The 19,181-nt window shown below is 43.3% G+C and overlaps 1 protein-coding gene across 3 annotated transcripts in view; it reads right to left on the bottom strand.

Annotated features, from left to right (window-relative positions):
• The window catches only part of EXOC5 (exocyst complex component 5), a 29,965-nt gene extending 17,048 nt beyond the window's left edge, over positions 1–12,917 (bottom strand). For all 3 annotated transcript variants that reach the window (XM_069856825.1, XM_069856826.1, XM_069856827.1), the window contains exons 1-4: positions 12,770–12,917; positions 7,185–7,276; positions 3,563–3,710; positions 2,979–3,173 (exon numbers count right to left, since the gene is read on the bottom strand). In XM_069856825.1, the coding sequence (XP_069712926.1) occupies positions 2,979–3,173; positions 3,563–3,710; positions 7,185–7,276; positions 12,770–12,796 (462 nt within the window). In that variant the 5' untranslated portion in view covers positions 12,797–12,917. The remainder of the gene's footprint in view (positions 1–2,978; positions 3,174–3,562; positions 3,711–7,184; positions 7,277–12,769) is intronic.
• Between the last annotated feature and the right edge of the window lie 6,264 nt (positions 12,918–19,181).

Raw genomic sequence — 19,181 nt, 5'->3', positions numbered from 1 at the left:
ACACAATGGAAAACATGGAGAGCATGCAGTTTATCTTGTTATTCCCATTAGTTGTGTTCCAGGGAACTAGAATGAGAGGAAAGTAATGTTCTCCCACCACTTAGAGCAGGCTAGGATTAAAACTTTTCAAGAATAGAACAAGACACAGGTAAGAATGCAGAGCACAGGCATCGTGCTAGGTTGGTTGTTCAGCAAAAGCCGAGGCTCTCAAAGTGTATCCATTCTGCTTATTAAGAGCAGCTTATATTTTGAACTGTCAGCTTACAATAGCCTCTTAAGTCAAAAGCAGCTACGCTCCTCAAATAAATCCAATGGAACAGAAGTTATTTCTACTAGCTTACAGCAACCTTAATACCTAACTAGGAAGTGTTATCAATACTGATGTCATCAGAACAGTCTGTATATTAGCAGTTATTCACCAATGTTATAAAACAAAAAAAAAAAAAAAGAACAAGCACACCAGAAATGCAACATTTTTTGTCTCCTCTTCACACAATAACTGCTAACTAAGATTTTCTTGAATTCGGAGCCTTTTCTTATGCACAAAAGAAGCCACAACAAATCAATTCTCCGTGGTTTCTCCTTAAACCTGGACATATTTCATTTCTAATTGAACCAAGTTTCTGTAAACTATTACATCAAAATGAATACAGACTCCATAAAACAACTTAAGGGGTATAACATCTGGAAAAAAAACACAGAAAAATCACAGACGAATAATGACAAGAGAATTTTAACATATAGTATTTCTATGAGGAAGTTAAAAGGCATAATAGAATAATTTTGAGCACAGAACATAAATGGAGAAAAGAACATAATAATAGTAAATACATTAAACAAAAGACTCTGGGCAATGCTGTTGCATGGGATAGCAGCCCACTTGTTTATCATTTTCATCATTTAGAGTGATTTATTCACTTTAAGATTCTTTAGTACAGAAGAGGGACTGGTAAACTAGCAATGCAAGGGAGATAATGATTCAGAGGACGAAGACACAACAACATAGCAAGGGACAAGACAACAAGGAAAAGCTTTCATAGAGATGGTAAGTTAGAAATTGCCCAGTATACCTAGGAGAACATAACATGGGAAGCAACAACATGTGTTGAATCCAACAGATTAAGAACTGACACTGGGAAAAGTGAATTCCTGATGAAATAACTGCATTATAATTCCTTTCTTGCCTCTCCTTTCACAGTATCCCCCCACCTCCAATGCCCCAAGGAAAAACCCACACTTGTGAGGGATGGCATAGTACAAAAATAACATCCTCCAAAACACTACCTAAACCCCACATCAGGTGAAGATCAGAAGACTGACAAAACATGAAGGTTCTACACCTATTTGTTATTATCTCATACTTTAGAACTATTTTTAGTTCAAAGATGGATTAAGACACGACAGCACATGTCTAGGCAGATTCTTCTATAAAAACTACTTCTGCTTACAATTTAAACTAGGACGCAAAAAGTTACAGAACAGCACTAACCCATCTTGGCTAAAATTTCTCTCAGTGAGATAACCTATATCCAGAAAAATCTTGTTTGTGCTCCCACACACTTCCTCTGCAAACTGGCACAAGACTTCTGACCTTCACTACCCTTGTATTCCTTCAGATTTGCTGAATACCTTATTACTATTTTTCAGGGTGTATAAAGTTATATACCCAATTCCTTGTTTACCCTATTTATCTATCCACTTTTTCAGCTCCACCAACAGAAGCATTACAAAAGTTCCAGTTATAAGTTGAATTCTGTAGGAGACACTTCAGCAGACAACATAATTCTCTTTAACTTAAGCTTTATAATTTAGCATGTTGCCATTAAATGTTTTCAAAATGCATGTTTTATTTCCACTCATGAGAAAAAAAACCAAACACACGCTTAAGCAGATCTGGAAAAAGCTGTCCATAGAAGAACTTCTATTATGTTGAAATCTTTCTTTTCCCTGGGAGTCAGAAGTTTGCACGTGTTCCCTCTTTGATCAGGGCAAACCATCAAACTAGCAATTACCCTGTTTCCACAGACCATGAATTAGAAGCCACTACGCAACTGACTTCTTGGAAATACAGCTATAAAAAAATAATCCGTTTTTCATTTCCCTGAGAGATACCTCCAGCTCAGTAGAGAGGGAATGACTATTAACCTATTCTCAGGTCCTTCAAGACACTTCAAGCACGTATTTTTTCCAAATGCATAAACCAAGTTTCTGTAGTTCCCACACAGTCATTTGTTCCTGACTACAATCACACCACTGCACAGAATACAAGGAGAGTAGGATGATTCCTCAGGACACCCTCAAAAAAAACCCCAAAACCAACAACTTTATTTATCAAACAGCATAGAGAGGCGTAGTATGTGCCTTTTTGCTTACAGCTGGATAATTTCCTTTCAATTTATTTCTATTCAACACATCATTCAGATTATATTTGCTTCACGAACATATTCTTGAAGCATAAGAAAAACAAAATGCTTTAACGTTTCTTTGAAGTTTTCCTGCCTGGTTCCTCTAAATTCAGAGGGTGGAGACATAACCACAGGACTATAAAAAGCTCAAAGGCATGCTGTGACAAAAAGGTATCCAAGGCCAGCAGACTGACCCAAAAGAGTAAAGTTTCACAAAGAAGTTGTATTCAGAAACATTCTGCATTACAGGGTGGATCTGAGGCAAGGGGTTCAAAGGAAAAGGGCAGATGTTGTATGCTATCTAAAGTTGCCCTCCCAGCATTTCTCGAATCTCTGATAATTTCACAAAATGAAAAATGCCAACATTGCCACATTAAGCATCATTGAATACAAATGCTTTATCAGCGATCTGCAGCCCAGTGTTGTTAATTTACATTTCAGAACAATGAAACTTTAACAAGTCAGTCACTCACTGTTTTGAAGTCTGACCATGGTAAGTCATGGTAGCAGCTTGTAATTAGGGCAGTACTGCTTATTGCTTTGAACTGCTTTCATCCCGCTGACAGCTCTTACCTTTTCAGAGTTTGTAAAAACATCAGACTTCAGCTCTCCATCCAGAAACTCATTAAAGTATTTCATCAGCTTCTGAGCCTCCACAGCCCGTTGCCGTGGTGTGTTTACCCCCTCCAGTTGGTCACCAAGGTGACAGACCTTCGTTGCTACATAGCTGATGTGCTCATCTAGTTCTTGGAAATGTTGGAAGGCAACCTGGGAGAACATAGAGGCGGATACACAACTCGTGATTTCCATTTACTGCACTTTAAGAAACACCAGATTTACTGGAGTAAGCAGCACAGTGAATGCAGGCATCAGCTTTCCAGGTGCTGCATCTCAGAACTACAGAACCATTCAGAACCACTAATTAAGTGCATAGAACTGGTTAAAGTTTGGCATCTTCCTTTAAATTGCGAAGAATCCTTAACCCTCTTTAATGGAACATGCAAATAAGCCCCTTTTGACAAGAGAAATTGTTTTCCATCAAACCCTCTTTATTTTTATCTCAAACAGCAGCACGCCACACCAAGAATCGTTAATAAAGCACATGATGCTTTTAAAACTCACACAGCTCAGCACTGACTGTACTCTTTATATTTTACCTGGTTGCTTTTCTGCAGCTCTTGTACTTTCTTGGCAAACTCCTTGGCTTCCTTCTGGCATTGTTGTTCTAGTTTCTCCACCTTTCTCTGAATCCTTTCATCCATTACCTGTAATTCTTGGATATGATTTACAAATTCTTCCAGTAATCTGATTTAAAACACAGTAAAGTAGACTTGAGTTGGAAAGACATCGTTTTCTGCAGAGCTTAAAAAAAACTCAAAGAAAAGAGTTTGCCTACAAGGCTGAAATAATCACATCTAACTTATAAATGCTGGGTTTTTTTCAGTTATACAACAGAGAACTCTGTCTACATAAAAGCTACAGGATCATACAAATGGTGGGCTGGGGGAGAGGGAAATACCTAAATACCAACCACTCAAGCATGTCGCCCTGCCACCAGAACAAAAATCCTTATATGCCCATAAATATAAGTCTAAATAAGTCTCATCAGGGCAAAGAGAGCTTAGGCCACTATATTCCTTCAATGTAAGGGCTATAACAGGAGAATATTTTCTACTGTACATGTTACAGTAAATCAGCATCATATCAAATATGCAATTAATACAATCATATTGTCTCATAACGCTGTTTTGGTTATAAATACATTGCTTCCCAACTTCACTTCTGCCTATAAAATATACCAGTTTAAGGTTTTTTTCTGCCCATTCTCATCACTTTGATTCTTTTGGACTCACATTTTACTCTTCCCAAATACAGCACATCTGAATGCATTTTTAATTTCCCCTATTCTTTTCCTTTCCATTCTCAATGTTGTCTTTCTTATTATTTTTATCCACTCTGTCTCATTCCAGTCACCTCTTTAGCTTATACTTCTCTAAACAACCCAGTCACTTAAATTCTGGGATCTTCCATAGCCATAAAACTCAAGTTAATAACTGAAAACATATGAAAGATTTGAGAACTCAGCTATCCTTATTTAATGTCAAAGCAGAAGAGGAAAGGAAATGGGAACCCCTTCCAGGAAGCTATTTCTACGCTACTCGGGAATCTGCATTTTCACATACAGTCTGTTCGGAAGGTTTTTTGTGAACTTGAAGCCTTTCCAACCTGCAGCACCGCTGCAGGGCAGAATGAGCATGCTGTTCCTCTCCTGGCTCCCTACGCACAGGCTGGAGACTCTCAGTAACCAGAAGGGAAAGCAGAACATATTATTCTACCCTCTCAGTAACAACTACAGCACCTCTCTTCGCCAACACGTAGAGCTTTCTCTTACGAACAAGTAAATGATACTAATGTCATTCTCTTTAGTTGCATGGAGGGTCACTGAACTTCAGTTTTAACTTCTGCTGCTAAAATGACTGGCTTTTACCCTGCTCCTTGGACCATGTGAACTGCCTTTTTGCTCAATGTGTCGGTCTAAAAAACCTACTTCAAGTGGTACCTTTACAACAGTAAGCAACTTAAAAGCACAACTTAAAGAAAAGTGGACTGGGACAGATGTTTATGATGACTTTCCTCCACTTCCAGTTTGCCAGAAGCCCAAGCAATTTGTATTAGATTCCACAAAAAAACACAAGGAACAGAAGTTTACAGAAGTATATTTAAAATAACAAACAATAGTAAGTGACATAAAGCACACTTTCAAACAAAAGCCTAGAGAAGTGTAGATAGTTTCTATTCATTTTAACAAGCTGATTCGGTTCACTTTGGGGTTTGTTTTTGAAACAGGTATTGTGCCAACTCAGTACTTATTCAGCAGTAGCACTCAAAATAGTGACAGAGGAAAGAATGCTCAAGTAGAAGAGGTCACTGGCGGTCGGGTTTCTCGAAACAGAAATAAAGGCTCCGACATTATTTCTACAAAACAAAAGTAACATCTCTTAAAAACAGAAAGGAAAAAAAGCACAACAAATGTTCTGTTTCTTTTTGATATTAATTTTGGCTCTTTGCCCAATACTAGAAGATCCCACAAGAAAACTATTTACTATTGCAGGATTCTCCCACTTGTCTGAAAAACAGGAAAGTGCATCACAGAAGTTAACACAACCAAAACAGCAGAAGCATAGAAAATAGGTTAAACTGAGTTGATGTTGGTACAAATCATTAACTACCCCAAGGAATACAGTAGGCACAACTGTGGAGAAAGAGCAACAGGAAGCAATGTTGTGTATTTTCAGGCCTCTTCCTGTTTAAACCCCATGTAAAGCTCTGCATAGGATACAAGCCCCAAACTGAATGTCAAGGGTAGCATCTTGCTATAACTCCAGCAATATGCCTCCTCATCTCACGTGCCTCCAAAGAGCCACACTGCTCCAGAAGGAATGTCCTTTGTCTGTGCTAATGAAGTATTTCATATTTCCTTTTGAGTAACAACATCTTGTCTATGGAGTTAGTAATTCCTACACTCCTTAAGAGTTCTAACTCAGGTTACCACAATCTCAATCTGGAATAAGATCACATACATGGATGAGAAGTCACTAAGGTATAGCTCTTGCACTTTGAATTCATATCACCATAATCTAAATTAACATTTGGATATCTGGACTTTTTGGTGACCTTGTTAGCTCAATGGTGTTCCAATAATCATAACAGGAAGGTCAAGCTCTTCTCCCAAGTTATAACCATGTGAAAAATGAAGACACTTCATTAGAACTCTAGAAAGTCTACCAATACTGGTACAGAAATTAAGAAGTAGCACTCCTGGAAAAACATGCCAAATCAAAAGAAGATCCAGAGGTCTAGAGTACAAAAGCTTAGACGTTGAACAGGGCTGTATAAAACTGCATAGTGCTAGTGTGGTAACTAGAGAGCTGGGTGAGGTTTCTCAGAGCCAAGCCAGCCCACCGCAAACAAGAGAAGGTCCTGCACTACCTCCTCCTTCCCCACTTTCCCTACCCTAGCACTGCTCCTTTCCACATCCCTTTTCACCACCAGCTCACAGACACAATCTCTTCCCTATGCACCTGGCTCCCAGGCTTCTCCAGTCCCTCAAAACTGCTAATACAACTAGAAAAAAAGTTGGGTATTTTTTCCTGTCAGGCTAGTTTGGTGACCTTGCAGTAAGATTAGCTTACCATGAGATTACCTGCCTAGAGCTCACATAAGATGAGCCAACCGCAGTTTGCAGCTAAAAGTAAGGAAGTGAGGCACAAGTCCAACCCCACTCAGCAGCAGCAAGCTGTTTGTTGATTCAGACTACCCTACACAAATTCAGTTTAAAACAATCTAAGTCAACATTGCCATGTATCTGCCTTTCTTCCCATCCTACCTGTTTGCACCTTCTATTTGCACGAAGTCTGTAAACTACTGGATCTTGCAACAAGCCAGCTCAGGGAGCTTAACTAGCAAGAAACTAATTAAATTGACTGTGGCAGTGAAGCCTCATATTATGCTTTAATCCAGTAACTCTAGTGCTTTGGAACATTCACATCTTACAAGGACAAACAGCATCAATCCCCTTTCACTCTAAAGTTCTAAATCAGAAAGTGACTTTCCCTACTCTTGTTACTGAATAATTGGCTCATGGTCACAAATTCTAGTAATTCTCCCAAAAGAAAACCTCCTTGGACACACACCAACACTACATACAGGCTTTATGTGTGCAATAAAACAGTACCATTAAAGACACATTCACCTTACCATTATGCAATTTTATTTTACCTTTTTGGATCGAAAGCTTCTCCACCTCTGGAACCTCCTCCAGGTGTTCTCCATGCCAGGCGTTCAATGTATTCATCTGCCACAAAAGGCTCCTAGGCACAGAATAAGAACTCTTTACAATGTGCAACAGCAGGTTGTTCCTTAGGCAGTTGCTTACAGTTGCTTAGTAATTCCTACAAGTTTGAAAGTGTTTAGAAGCTTTAATACCATCAAAAGTACAGTGTTGACAATTACTCCACCACCTCTTACCTTTACATACCTCATATAGAGAACACTGTTCTTAATATAGTGGTTCTGAACATCTAGGCTAGAGAAGGCCAGACTACTAGCAAAGAATTTGCTGCAGCTCTGTGAAGAGCTGCCTCTGAATTACCTGTCCCTATTTCCAGGTGAGCTTTTATGGCTTGTTATTACAAAGTGTCTGAACCATGCAGCAGCTACGCTGATCTGGGATATTACACCCAGAGACTCAGCCATCAGCTGTGCAGCAAACAGACAGGAGAACTCGTCTGCCCAAAAAATTATGCAGCAAAGTTTTCTTTGCAGTTGTTCAACTCTGATGCAATTCACAACACAGCAACACAAGAACTGACCAAGGCAGACACAGTGCGAGACTGCCACTGGACACTATGCAGCACCAAACTGCAACTGTAGGAACAAAGCAGATAAAAAGGTAAAAACAAAGCAAGCATAAAAACAGGCAATGGACCTGACTGTCCCAAGAAGGAAAAACAGGGCATGAGTGATGCTAAAAACACAAGGTTCCTCAAGTTTCTTCCATAATATTTGCTGGGTCTTCCATAAAAGTACTGTAGAATGAAGAGTTAAGATTATTTTTCCACCCAACAATGTTTTCTGAAGGTAGAAAAATAAATCATCATAAAATCAAGAGCTCCGATACCAGTTGGCATAGTACTTAAGACACTTGAAATATTTCTTCGCATAGTTAACATTAAATACCCAAAACACAGTCCAACACCAACCCTTTAAAAACTAGTATTTATCCCTTCAGCTTCATTGATAACCTACCAGTACTGGTTGGGTACTAGCATCAGCGCATCTAAGATCAGCAAAGTATTCTTACAATGACCAGGATTTCATGGAAAGCTTTTAAATTACTGACAGCAACAGCTCTAAAACTGTGAAGGAGCAGCTCTACTTAATAGTGGTATGTTCCACAACTCATTTCTTATAATGAAACATGAGCGTGCCACTATTTCTTTTGATAAAGCTTGGTTTAAAAACACAAAAATAACAAAAAATAAACAGACCTTCACATGTATCAAGTTAGTTCCTGTGTCAACAGGTCTAAAAACCTTGTCAGAAGTAGCAGGGTGGGGGGAAAACAGCATTGTACTTTTATTCTAATAACTAAAAACAAGTGCTGGAAAGAAAATATTGCCAGTGCAAGGTTTGTGATCCCTCAGAAACTCGTTATGCCCTATGCAGTCAGGCCCAGCTATTACACATAACAAAAGTCTGTTAAATGAACTTTGCAACACACTGATTCTTGCTAGACGGGACAAGTTTCACCCCTTTTGAGGGATCACCCCGTAACTCCTCATTCAAGGACTGACAAGAGTAATGGTGCTTTACTCAGCCTCCTTGGTGAAGCTTCAAAAATGACTGGATGATACCACACACCAACCGTTTCTCTACAAGTCACTCATGCCTTTAACACAGTTCTTCCTATTCACAGAGTTAAACTCTTTATGTGAATCCTTTCCATCAAAAGCTATAATGTACTCCTCCTTTGTATGAAAACCATATATATCCTTTCCTCCACAGACCCTGTAATTCAGCTGGAGAACCCCTCTAGTGGCACGGATACCAATGCCGAGCACAGCAATGTGTAAGAACCCTATATAGGAGGGGCTGTTTACTGGTGCTCTCTCTGTGTAGAGCATTTCCTACATTTCTCCCTTCCTTCAGATGCTCCCACTACAAGATAATTCCCGCATGCACACAACAACCTTGAATTTTGTTTCCCCTTTTTTTCTGGCAACACAACCTTTAGAGGTTTTTCTGCAAGCCTATCAAAGCTTCCTCTCCTAAGAAAATCTGATGTATATCCTTCCAGTACCTGAAGAGGGACATTCTACAAGGGAACGTAGAGACAGAATGAGGGAGAATGGCTTTAAATTGGAGGAGGAGGAAATTTAGATTAGACATTAGGAAGAAATTCTTCACTATAAGGGTGGGTGAGGCAATGGCACAGGTTGCCCAGGGAAGTTGTGGATGTCACCTCTGTGGATGCATTTAAGGCCAGGCGGGACTGGGCCTTGAGCAGCCTGGTCTGGTGGGAGGTGTCCCTGCCCATGGCAGCAGGGTTGGAATTGGATGATCTTTAGGGTCCCTTTCAAGCCAAACCATTCTATGATACTATAATGACCTTGAATTTTCTTTCCCTTTTGGCAACACAAGAGTTAGTTTTTCTGCAAGCTTATCAAAGCCTCCTCTCCCAAGAAAATCTGATATACATTCCCTAGGCCCTTAAAAAAAACCCCACTGTAATGCCAATCTTGCTCTATCCATTATGCCTTTTCTCCTCTAAAGCTCCCTCAAGTGCACGCGTACACAGAGCACCTGCAGCTCCCACTTCAGCATCCCAAAAGCTACCTGGGCACATGGCAACAAACCCTGTGGTTGACTCCAAACTGGACTGTGCCACTCGACCAGCTACAAGGCCAAACCGAACACAGAGCAGCCCAGTCCCCTCCACCGCACTCGCACGCGTCCCCCTCTTCCACAACGCTCATCCCATCTTCCAGTCTGTATTATTTAAGAATTAGTGACTGCAGAGGATATTATTACACGCAGAACACTGACCAACAGAGAGACAAAATGAGCTTTTTCTTCCAAAATTTTACAAGGAGCGTGCTAAAAATTATCTACCTGCTTCGTAAAGAATACATGAAGTTCAACAGTGCCATTTTAAGACATGACTTCACAGGCTCCACTGCAAATCCAAAAAATTCTTTGTTTGCACATTGTGCCTTCCACTCACAATTTTCTTTTTAATGCTATCCTGATAATAGGGTTACCTGTAGCCGACAGCCTAATTCCCATTTTAAGTCTCTTATGCAGTTTTGCAGAACTGGAAATCAGCTATCACAAATGTCATTTGCAAGCCCTTTACCTGTTATCAGATGAGCCCCAACAGTCAATTTCTTCATAGCTTTGAACTTCCCTCTAGCTCTGGATGAATTAACGTGATCCCAGCCATTCAGCCAACACTGCTGATTTAATAAGAGATACGCCTAAAGTGGATGATAACCTGGTTTGATCTGGTCTGCACAGATGAAACTAACCCGGACGTGGCCACATCAAAATCCAGCTCAGGAGCGATCCTTGTTAAATTACATTTCAAGTTACAGAAGGAAGAATGCAGTCCATGTTAAGTCCATTTTCAGCACAGACCCTTCTACACAACATCACTTATCTATGTCGAAAATTACTTTTGAACACACATTCATGAAAACAAAGCAATCAAACAGCACCCTCAGCATGCATCAAAGGGTTACTCCCATAATAAAGATGTTTTCATGTTCTAACTTATGAGGCAGTGACTTCAAACTAACATAGCAGTTAACATTAATTAGCAAACTTCAATAACACCTCTCTTGCCTTCGGAATGAAAGAGAAGTGAAAGCAGGAAAGAAAGAAAGACTGGTTTCCATATTAGAAAACATAATTCCAAGCCCCATCTCTAGGCAAATGTCTCCTCTACTTTGTAATCTCACTCTCAAAGCAGCCGAAACAGTTTTGTTCCCACAGCTGAGTCATGTCCCATTCAACACCCCACAAAGAACAGAGCCACAGTGTCATCATGTTGGGAAACCAAAGTCTCCTAGGACTGAGGTGCTGAGAGGGTATAAAACCTGGCACTATGTTCCTTGGAACATCACATATTAGTGTTGTCATTGTCTTAAACCATGCAAGCCAAAAGATGTGAGTCATAACACTCATGTGTCATCATAATGATTCATAAATACAAATGCACACAATGCATTTACACAAACCACGGATATAGGACCTTCCAGAGAAACAGGAAGAGCTTTCCTCAAGGCTGGGCAAAGTGTGTCCCAGATGCCAAATGAACAAGTGGTTCTTGGGTGACTTGGAGAGAAAACACAGGATACCTGGCAACACCACAACATCCTCACACATTAGGAAGTGGGGACAAGCATTTTCTGTTAAGCACAGGTCACATCATGAGAGCCTGTGATCCAGGCCAGGCCAGGAGAATTTCCCAGGTTCTTCTATGTTGCCACCCCAGCGACAAAAATCCTTGGGCAAGGTGTTCAGCTTCTCACGCCTCAGTCCCACAGCAGTTAAAGAGAGGGTGAAGTTATTTCCTCGTTTCAAAAAAGCAGATGTTGCCCTGAGATGCCAGGGTGTTGCCTTCAGGAGCACCAAACCCACATTTCCTGCTCAGCAGCCGGGACTGGCATGACCTGTGACCCTGCCGAGGGCAGCACCCATCTGCTGGGAAGGCCTGGGAGCCCTGTGGGATGGCAGCCCAGACACATGGGACACTGCCAGCCCCAGCCTGGGGTACTGCTTCCTCCTGGGCCATCACCTCCAACCTCTCCCATCTCCTCAGGCCCCCACAAACCCCTCAATCTCCTCAGGTGCTGTTATTGCGCCTTGCTCCCTGCACACACCCTCACCCCACAGCAGGAGGGACCAGTGACCCCATCCTCTCACCCTCACCCCTCCCTGGGGTGGGAGGGCCTGGTTTCTGTGCCCCCCCCGCCCTTAACCCTAATGTGAGAGGGTCCAGCCCCCACATGCCTCCTCACCCCTAGGAGGGGAGGGGAGAGCCCAATGTCACATAATCATAGAATAGGCTGGGTTGGAAAGGATCTTAAAGCCCATCCAGTTCCACACGTCCCTGCCATGGGCAGGGACACCTCCCACCAGACCAGGCTGCTCAAGGCCCCATTCAGCCTGGCCTTGAACACCTCCAGGGATGGAGCAGCCACGACTTCCCTAGGCAACCTGTGCCAGTGTTTCACCATTCTCATAGTGAAAAATTTCTTACTAACGTCCTGTTTAAATCTTCCCCTCTCCAATTTAAAGCCATTCCCCCTAGTTCTATCACTTCACAGCCTTGTAAAAAGTCTTTGTTCAGCTTTCCTGTAGCCCTTTCAGTACTGGAAGCTACTATAAGGTTTTCCTGGAGCCTTCAGCCTCCAGGCTGAACAACCCCTACTCCATTAACCTGTCCTCGTAGCAGAGGTGCTCCAGCCCTCGGATCATCTCCGTGGCCTCCTCTGGACCAGCTGCAATAGTTCCATCTCCTTCTTACACTGGGGACTCCAGAACTGGACAGAGGACTCCAGGTGGGGGTCTCAGAACAGGAGACAGGGAGAACCCCCTCCCTTGCCCTGCCGGCCACGCTGCTTTGAGATGTTTCCCGACCCCCCTGCCCCTCACTCCGGGGGCGGGAGGGCCCGTTGTCCCCGTCCCCCTCCCCACACTCCAGGACCGCCTCCTCCCCTCACTGAGCCGAGCAGGCCCGGCGCGGCACCCTCCTCCGGGAGCATCCCTCGGGGAAACCCGGCGCTGCCCGCACCCACCTCGAAGAGCTCGGCGGCGGTGGCCATGGCGGCAGGGAGGAGAGCGGCGGGGCTCCCTCAGCGCCCCGGGGCCGCCCCGCCGCCGCCGCCCATTGTGTCCCGCCAGCGGCAGCAGCAGCGGCCGCGGCACCGCCCCCGCCCGCCGGAAGTAGCCCTGCCCGCCGGAAGTGAGCGCCAGCCGGAAGTGGCTCTGCGCCGGGCGCGCGACGGCCCCCTCCCCTCTGACCACGCCCCTTACGTGGCCACGCCCACCGCGGTCCTTCTGGCCACGCCCCTTACCGGTACCGGCTCCTCTGGGCCCGCCCCCCGCTATAGCCCCGCCCCCCGGTGGCTCCCCGCGCTGCCAGGCGGCGCCGCCCGGCTCTGCAGGTAACGGGGCGGCGGGCGCTCCGCCCCCGGGCTGCCCCCGGGCTGCGGGAAAGGGAAGGAGGGAGGGAGGGAGCCCGGGGAGGCGGTGGAGTCCCCATCGCCATCCCAATCCCCATCCCCGTTCTCATGTCGTTCCCCATCCCATTACCCATCCCCATCCCATTCCCCATCCCTCATCCCCTTCCTATTCCCCAACACATCCCTATCCCTATCCCTGTCCCTGTCCCCATCCCCATCCCCATCCCCATCCCCATCCCTATCCCCACCCCTATCCCCATCCCTGTCCCCACCACTATCCCTATCCCCATCCCCATCCCTATCCCTATCTCCATCCCCATCCCTATCCCCATGCCCATCCCCATGCCCATCCCTATCCCCATCCCTATCCCCATGCCCATCCCCATCCCTATCCCCATCCCTATCCCCATCCCTATCCCCATCCCTATCCCTATCCCTATCCCTATCCCTATTCCCATCCCTATCCCCATCCCTATCCCCATCCCCATCCCTATCCCCATCGCCATCCCTATCGCCATCCCCATCCCCATCCCCATCCCTATCCCTGCTGCTACCCCAGTGCCTGAAGGGGCTACAAGGAAGCTGGGGACGGACTGTTTACAAAGGCTTGTGGTGATAGGACGAGGGGCAATGGGGATAAACTGGAGAGGGGCAGATTTAGACTAGACATAAGGAGGAATTTCGTCATGATGAGTGTGGGGAAGCAGTGGAACATGTAACCCAGAGAAGTCGTGGCTGCGCCATCCCTAGAGGTGTTCAAGGCCAGGTTGGATGGGGCTTGGAGCAACCTGATCCAGTGGGAGGTGTCCCTGCCTAGGGGGGTTGGAACTGGATGGGCTTCAAGGTCCCTTCCAACCCAAACTATTGTATGATTCCATGACCCTTCCAACCCAACCATTCGACTGATACAAGAAGTAGTTGCTATTACAAAAAGTGGAAGATTTTGATTTAAGCTAGAGTGAAGTTTCATCTACATAATTGTGTTCTTTGAAAGTTAGACAGAATATCCCTCTGATAGCATGTTTTGTTTCAAATGATGTTTTTCCAGACACTGTTCACTCTTTGGAGATGATAATGTCTTCTACATGGTGTGATCTATTCTGAAGAGATGTCTCTTCCTCTGTAATCACCTCTGTTTGCAGTCTTTTCCCATCTCAAATTCAAGGTCACGCAGAGCTGGTTCCAAAGCTCCAAATCGGCAAGAGATTTGACTGTTGTAAAGTTCATAATAACATTAAAATGCGTCCTTGGAAAATAATTGAAGATGCATAAAGTTTCTCAGAAAATATGTACATATGCATGTAAGTGGGAAATATATTCTGTCCCCAGCTCTTGTCTTGCTGCCCGTAATCGATGGAGATCACTCCAGAACGAGTCATAAAGAGTTTTATTTGCTGGCATTTTCAGTATCCCTATGATGTCAAATGTCTTTTCCAACCAAACAATTCAATGATTCTAAGCAAAAGAATGAGCTTGGTGTTTGCAGAGCAGCCAGGGCCACTTTGGGGACCAAGGACTAGTGCAGAAATGTCAAAATAGTCACACAGTTATGGAATCATTGGAGTTGGAGAAGACCTCTAGGATCAGCCTGTCCAACCGACAGTCCAACACCACAGTGCCTACCAAACCATGAATCATGGAATGGTTTGGGTCAGAGACTACGTTATTGTCATTGTTAGCAAGGTAAAAGAAGAATTGGCTTTGCATAGTAGGAAAGTTTAATAAAAGGTTCTTAGAAGTGTCGTTACGTTTGTCTCACATGTGTAGCTGTCACACACGGTGTCACAGAATCACAGAATGGTTTGGGTTGGAAGGAACCTCAAAGCCCATCCAGTTCCAACGCCCCTAGGCAGGGACACCTCTCACTGGATCAGGGGCTCCAAGCCCCATCCAACCTGGCCTTGAACCCCTCCAGGGATGGGGCAGCCACCACTTGTCTGGGCAACCTGGGCCAGGGCCTCCCCACCCTCACAGGAAAAAATTGTAATGCTGAAATAGCCATGGAGTCATTGAGGTTGGAAAAGACTTTTAAGGTCATCAAGTCCAGCCAGCAGCCCAACACCACCGTGCCTGCTAATCCATGTCCTGAGGTGCCAGCTCTACACGTTTTTTGAACGCCTCCAGGGGTGGTGACTCCACCACTGCCCTGGGCAGCCTCTTCCAACACTTCACACCACCCTTTCCGTGAAGAAATTAGTCTGATGCCTCATAAACCCCTCCGTGCCTGTGAGCTCCTTTGCCCCTCTGCACTTCTGAGACCAGTTGTGAACATTTATGGGTTCAGATTATGTGCTTTTAGCTAAATCTGGGTGGGGGTTACAACTTCTGTGTTTTACACAACTTTTATTTTCTCTATTCCTCTTTCTGTTAGTTCCTGCAGAGTTTTCCCCCACCTTTTCTCTGTCCTCACATGGAAAAGGACAAGGTAGCAGTTACAAAATTCTGTCAGGTGAACAAAGTCAGCAAAGGAGAAAGCATACATGCTTTTATTCTTTTTGTATTACTGCATTACTGTACAAAAAACCACAGTATTTCACAGAATCACAGAATAACCAGGTTGGAAGAGACCCACTGGATCATCGAGTCCAACCGTTCCTATCAAACAGGTTTTTATCAAACAGGTTCCTATTTTCAGGTAGAAATTTAACTTTCCATTTAATTTTTGCCAGAAAGGCTTTTGTTCAGGTAGTGAACTTTTATGCAGTTCTTTTTATTCAATACTGTTGCAGAGTTTTAAGTAAGACTTTGGGTTAGACAGGCGGCTTTTGTTGGTCTGGCAAAATTTGTTGCCGTTGCTTACACTCTCTGCTATTTCAGAGGACTCTATTTGAAAAAAAAAAAAAGAGGAGAAATAACTAGGGGTGAAGGAAAGGGAAAAAAAATGAGGTCCAGATAAAGAGTTGTGCCCTACAGTCCTGGTCTGAATTCAGTAAAACTGAAAAGAGAATCTAGAAAAGTGCAAAAGAAAAAGAAAGAGCAAGTAAAGAAAGAGCAAGATCCATCTTCAGGTGCTGACAGATCTCTGCGTTGGACATTCCTCTGATTGTTTTAGGGTTAGTATTATAGCCCTTGTATTACTTACAAGAGTAGAGATGAGGCCTCCCCTCTACAAACACAGAGAAAGAGAAAGCCTTGTCCTGAAAATCCGAGAGTGTAATCACCATGGAGGACGGGAGGCTGGTGACAGGGATATTCCGAGTAACTTGTCACACAGTGAGTGGCAGAGACAAGGGATGGCGCTTCTTTGAAAAGGGCAAACTATACTTGATACTTCAAGCGATTTCCAGACTTAGATCTTTCAAGTTCCCAGAGGAAATAATAGGGCCGTGGAAACCCCAAGTTTATCCTCCTAACTGACCTTAAATTCAACAAAGCGCACAGACAATGTAAAGAATGCCGGATCACATGGAAACTGTTGGTTTCAGGACTTAGGCACTCAGCTGGAGATACGTGAGCCCTGATCTTTAACCTCAGAGAAGACATCTGGGACATCAAAGCATTCCGCTTTTTTTTGTTGTTGTTTTGAGCCGATCATAACTTAATTCAGGCAACGAGTACGGTCTCTCTCTCGAATCACCAAAGTGCATACATCCTGGAAACTTTCATCTTTGTAGATTTTCATGACTTTCTAGAAGGGGATGCTGAAAAAAAATGAGATCTGAAGGGCTAACGAGTCGTCTAATGACTCAGCTAAAGCTGGGAAGATTCAGTGGGAGGAGGAGATTGCTGTGGTGTGGGGACAGCTTTGGCAAATGGAGCAGACAGATTGGAACATAAGTAAGACAAAACTAGACTGAAATATCTCCTCTTCCTTTGTTTTGGAAACGTTGGACGATAAAAAGAGATACTCACCAAGGTTACGTGTAACCTCTGATCAGCAACCGTGCTCTGGGAGTCCTCATAAATTTTTAGTCTGCAAATCCACTCTTTTTTTTTTGCTCTTCAAAAGAGACACGAGACTGTAGGGAAGTGTTTTACTGTCGTCTGTATCCTGTTTACGGATCTCATGGCTTTGGCTTCTCTCTGCCTTTTTCCTTACTGGAAAAGAAAAAGAAGCCGTAGATGCCAGATTAAGAACCAAACAAAAAAGCCCAGTCACTGAGAATAAGCCTGAGGAAGCATCGCTGCCTCCAGCAAGAGGCTCTGCTCCTTGGTTAAGAAAAGATGGTGTAGGAGGGACTTAGAGGCAACAGGATAAGAACCATGCAAGTGCTCAGGAGGAGAAGGGGAGCGCTACGTATGGAGGTCATAGATAAAACAAAGCAGCGCATTGCTGGGATTACAAGTTCCATGGCAGTTTAAGAAACAGACTGTCAACGTGTCTTTAAAAGGGGGAATCAATCAACGAAGGCATTTCTCGGTCTGTGCATTTTTTCTCCCATGTTTGCTTTCGGCGTGGCTCTGAGTGCAACCAAACCTGAGTAGGGTCTGCTACAAGGTGATTCATAAAGCAATTTAACCAGTTGCTTGGCCGGTTATCTATGATAAGAATTTTGAGAGCCAGTAGATAACTACTAATAAAGCCCACAAAAAAGGAATGTGGAAAACTAGCCTGTTGTCTACTTGAGCGTAAGAGAGACTTGTAGGGAATCTCTAGTTCTAAAAAACAGTGAAGACCAGTGCATTAGTGGAAGTAATAATTTTTCCTTTCTAAGATACTTATTAGAATCATAGAATCATAGAATAACCATGTTGGAAGAGACCCACCGGATCATCGAGTCCAACCATTCCTATCAAATTAAATGACATTATTAAATGACAACTCTCCAGTTCCTCTTGATAGATTAAGTTAGATAGAGAAGAAATTGACCCTTCTTTCTTTTAAAAAATAATACTGCTTCAGAAGAAAAAAACCCAGATGTAGCATTAAACAGCTAATATGACTTCTCTCGAATGAGGTGCCAAGGGGCATGGTTTAGTGTTTGATAGGAATGGTTGGACTCGATGATCCGGTGGGTCTCTTCCAACCTGGTTATTCTATGATTCTATGATTCTATGATTATCTCTATGAAATTTGAAATTAAATCTATATGTTGATGCAACATAGCGATTCTAAAATATATGCATCCTTGTGCCTCTGTGACATTATGATTACATCTTAAATACTTTAGAAAAATGAAATTATTAGACAATTGGTACTGAAAATGTGGGCAAATAAACACTCTAAGACTCATTTTGGAGTTCTAGAAAGCAAACATCCTTATCAGGCCTGGAAAACACAAGGGAATTCTCTCTATCAGCCATGTGCAGCGAGACAAATGCTGTTACAGAATATATTTGGAATCATAGAATCATAGAATATCCAGGTTGGAAGAGACCTACCAGGTCATTGAATCCAACCGTTCTTATCAAACATTAAACCATGTCCCTCAGCACCTCGTCCACCCGTTGCCCAGGGAAGTTGTGGCTGCCCCATCCCTGGAGGTGTTCAAGGCCAGGCTGGATGGGACCTTGAACAACCTGATCTACTGGGATGTCCTTGCCCATGGCAAGGGGGTTGGAACTGGATGGGCTTCAAGGTCCCTTCCAACCCAAACTATTCCATGATTCTAACTATTTATAGGACTTAAATTTCCAGAGTAGCTACACCATGTGCATTTTTTTTCCCTGAAATTTTCTTATTTAAAATGAACTAAGGAGAAATCATTTCATAGTCTTTGCATATAGAGACTAAGAAATGGTAGTGCTAACACCAGGTTTATTTCCAGCAACCTGATTGTGTTAAATAAAGATTAGAAGCAGAATTTCTGAATGAGTCTTCCACAAGTGTCCTTACCTGAGCATTCTTAATTAATTTTCTTACCAAGTAAGACTTTAATCTTCTATCCTACTTGATTCTATTAGAACAACATTTTGAAATGCTGTTTTTTTGGCTGACATAAGAACTTTTGATACAGAATCCGGTGGAAAAATTTGGCTGTATAATTATTTTGAATGTTTTTGTATGTGACAATGGTTTTCGTTGTTCAGTACTAAAAATTGGGGAATATTGACTAAATAGATCAATAATGAGATACATTAAAAT

The sequence above is a fragment of the Phaenicophaeus curvirostris genome, chromosome 5, assembly GCF_032191515.1.
Source record: "Phaenicophaeus curvirostris isolate KB17595 chromosome 5, BPBGC_Pcur_1.0, whole genome shotgun sequence".
In the NCBI taxonomy this organism is placed as follows: Eukaryota; Metazoa; Chordata; class Aves; order Cuculiformes; family Cuculidae; genus Phaenicophaeus; species Phaenicophaeus curvirostris.
This window is presented reverse-complemented; position numbering and strand designations above follow the sequence as displayed.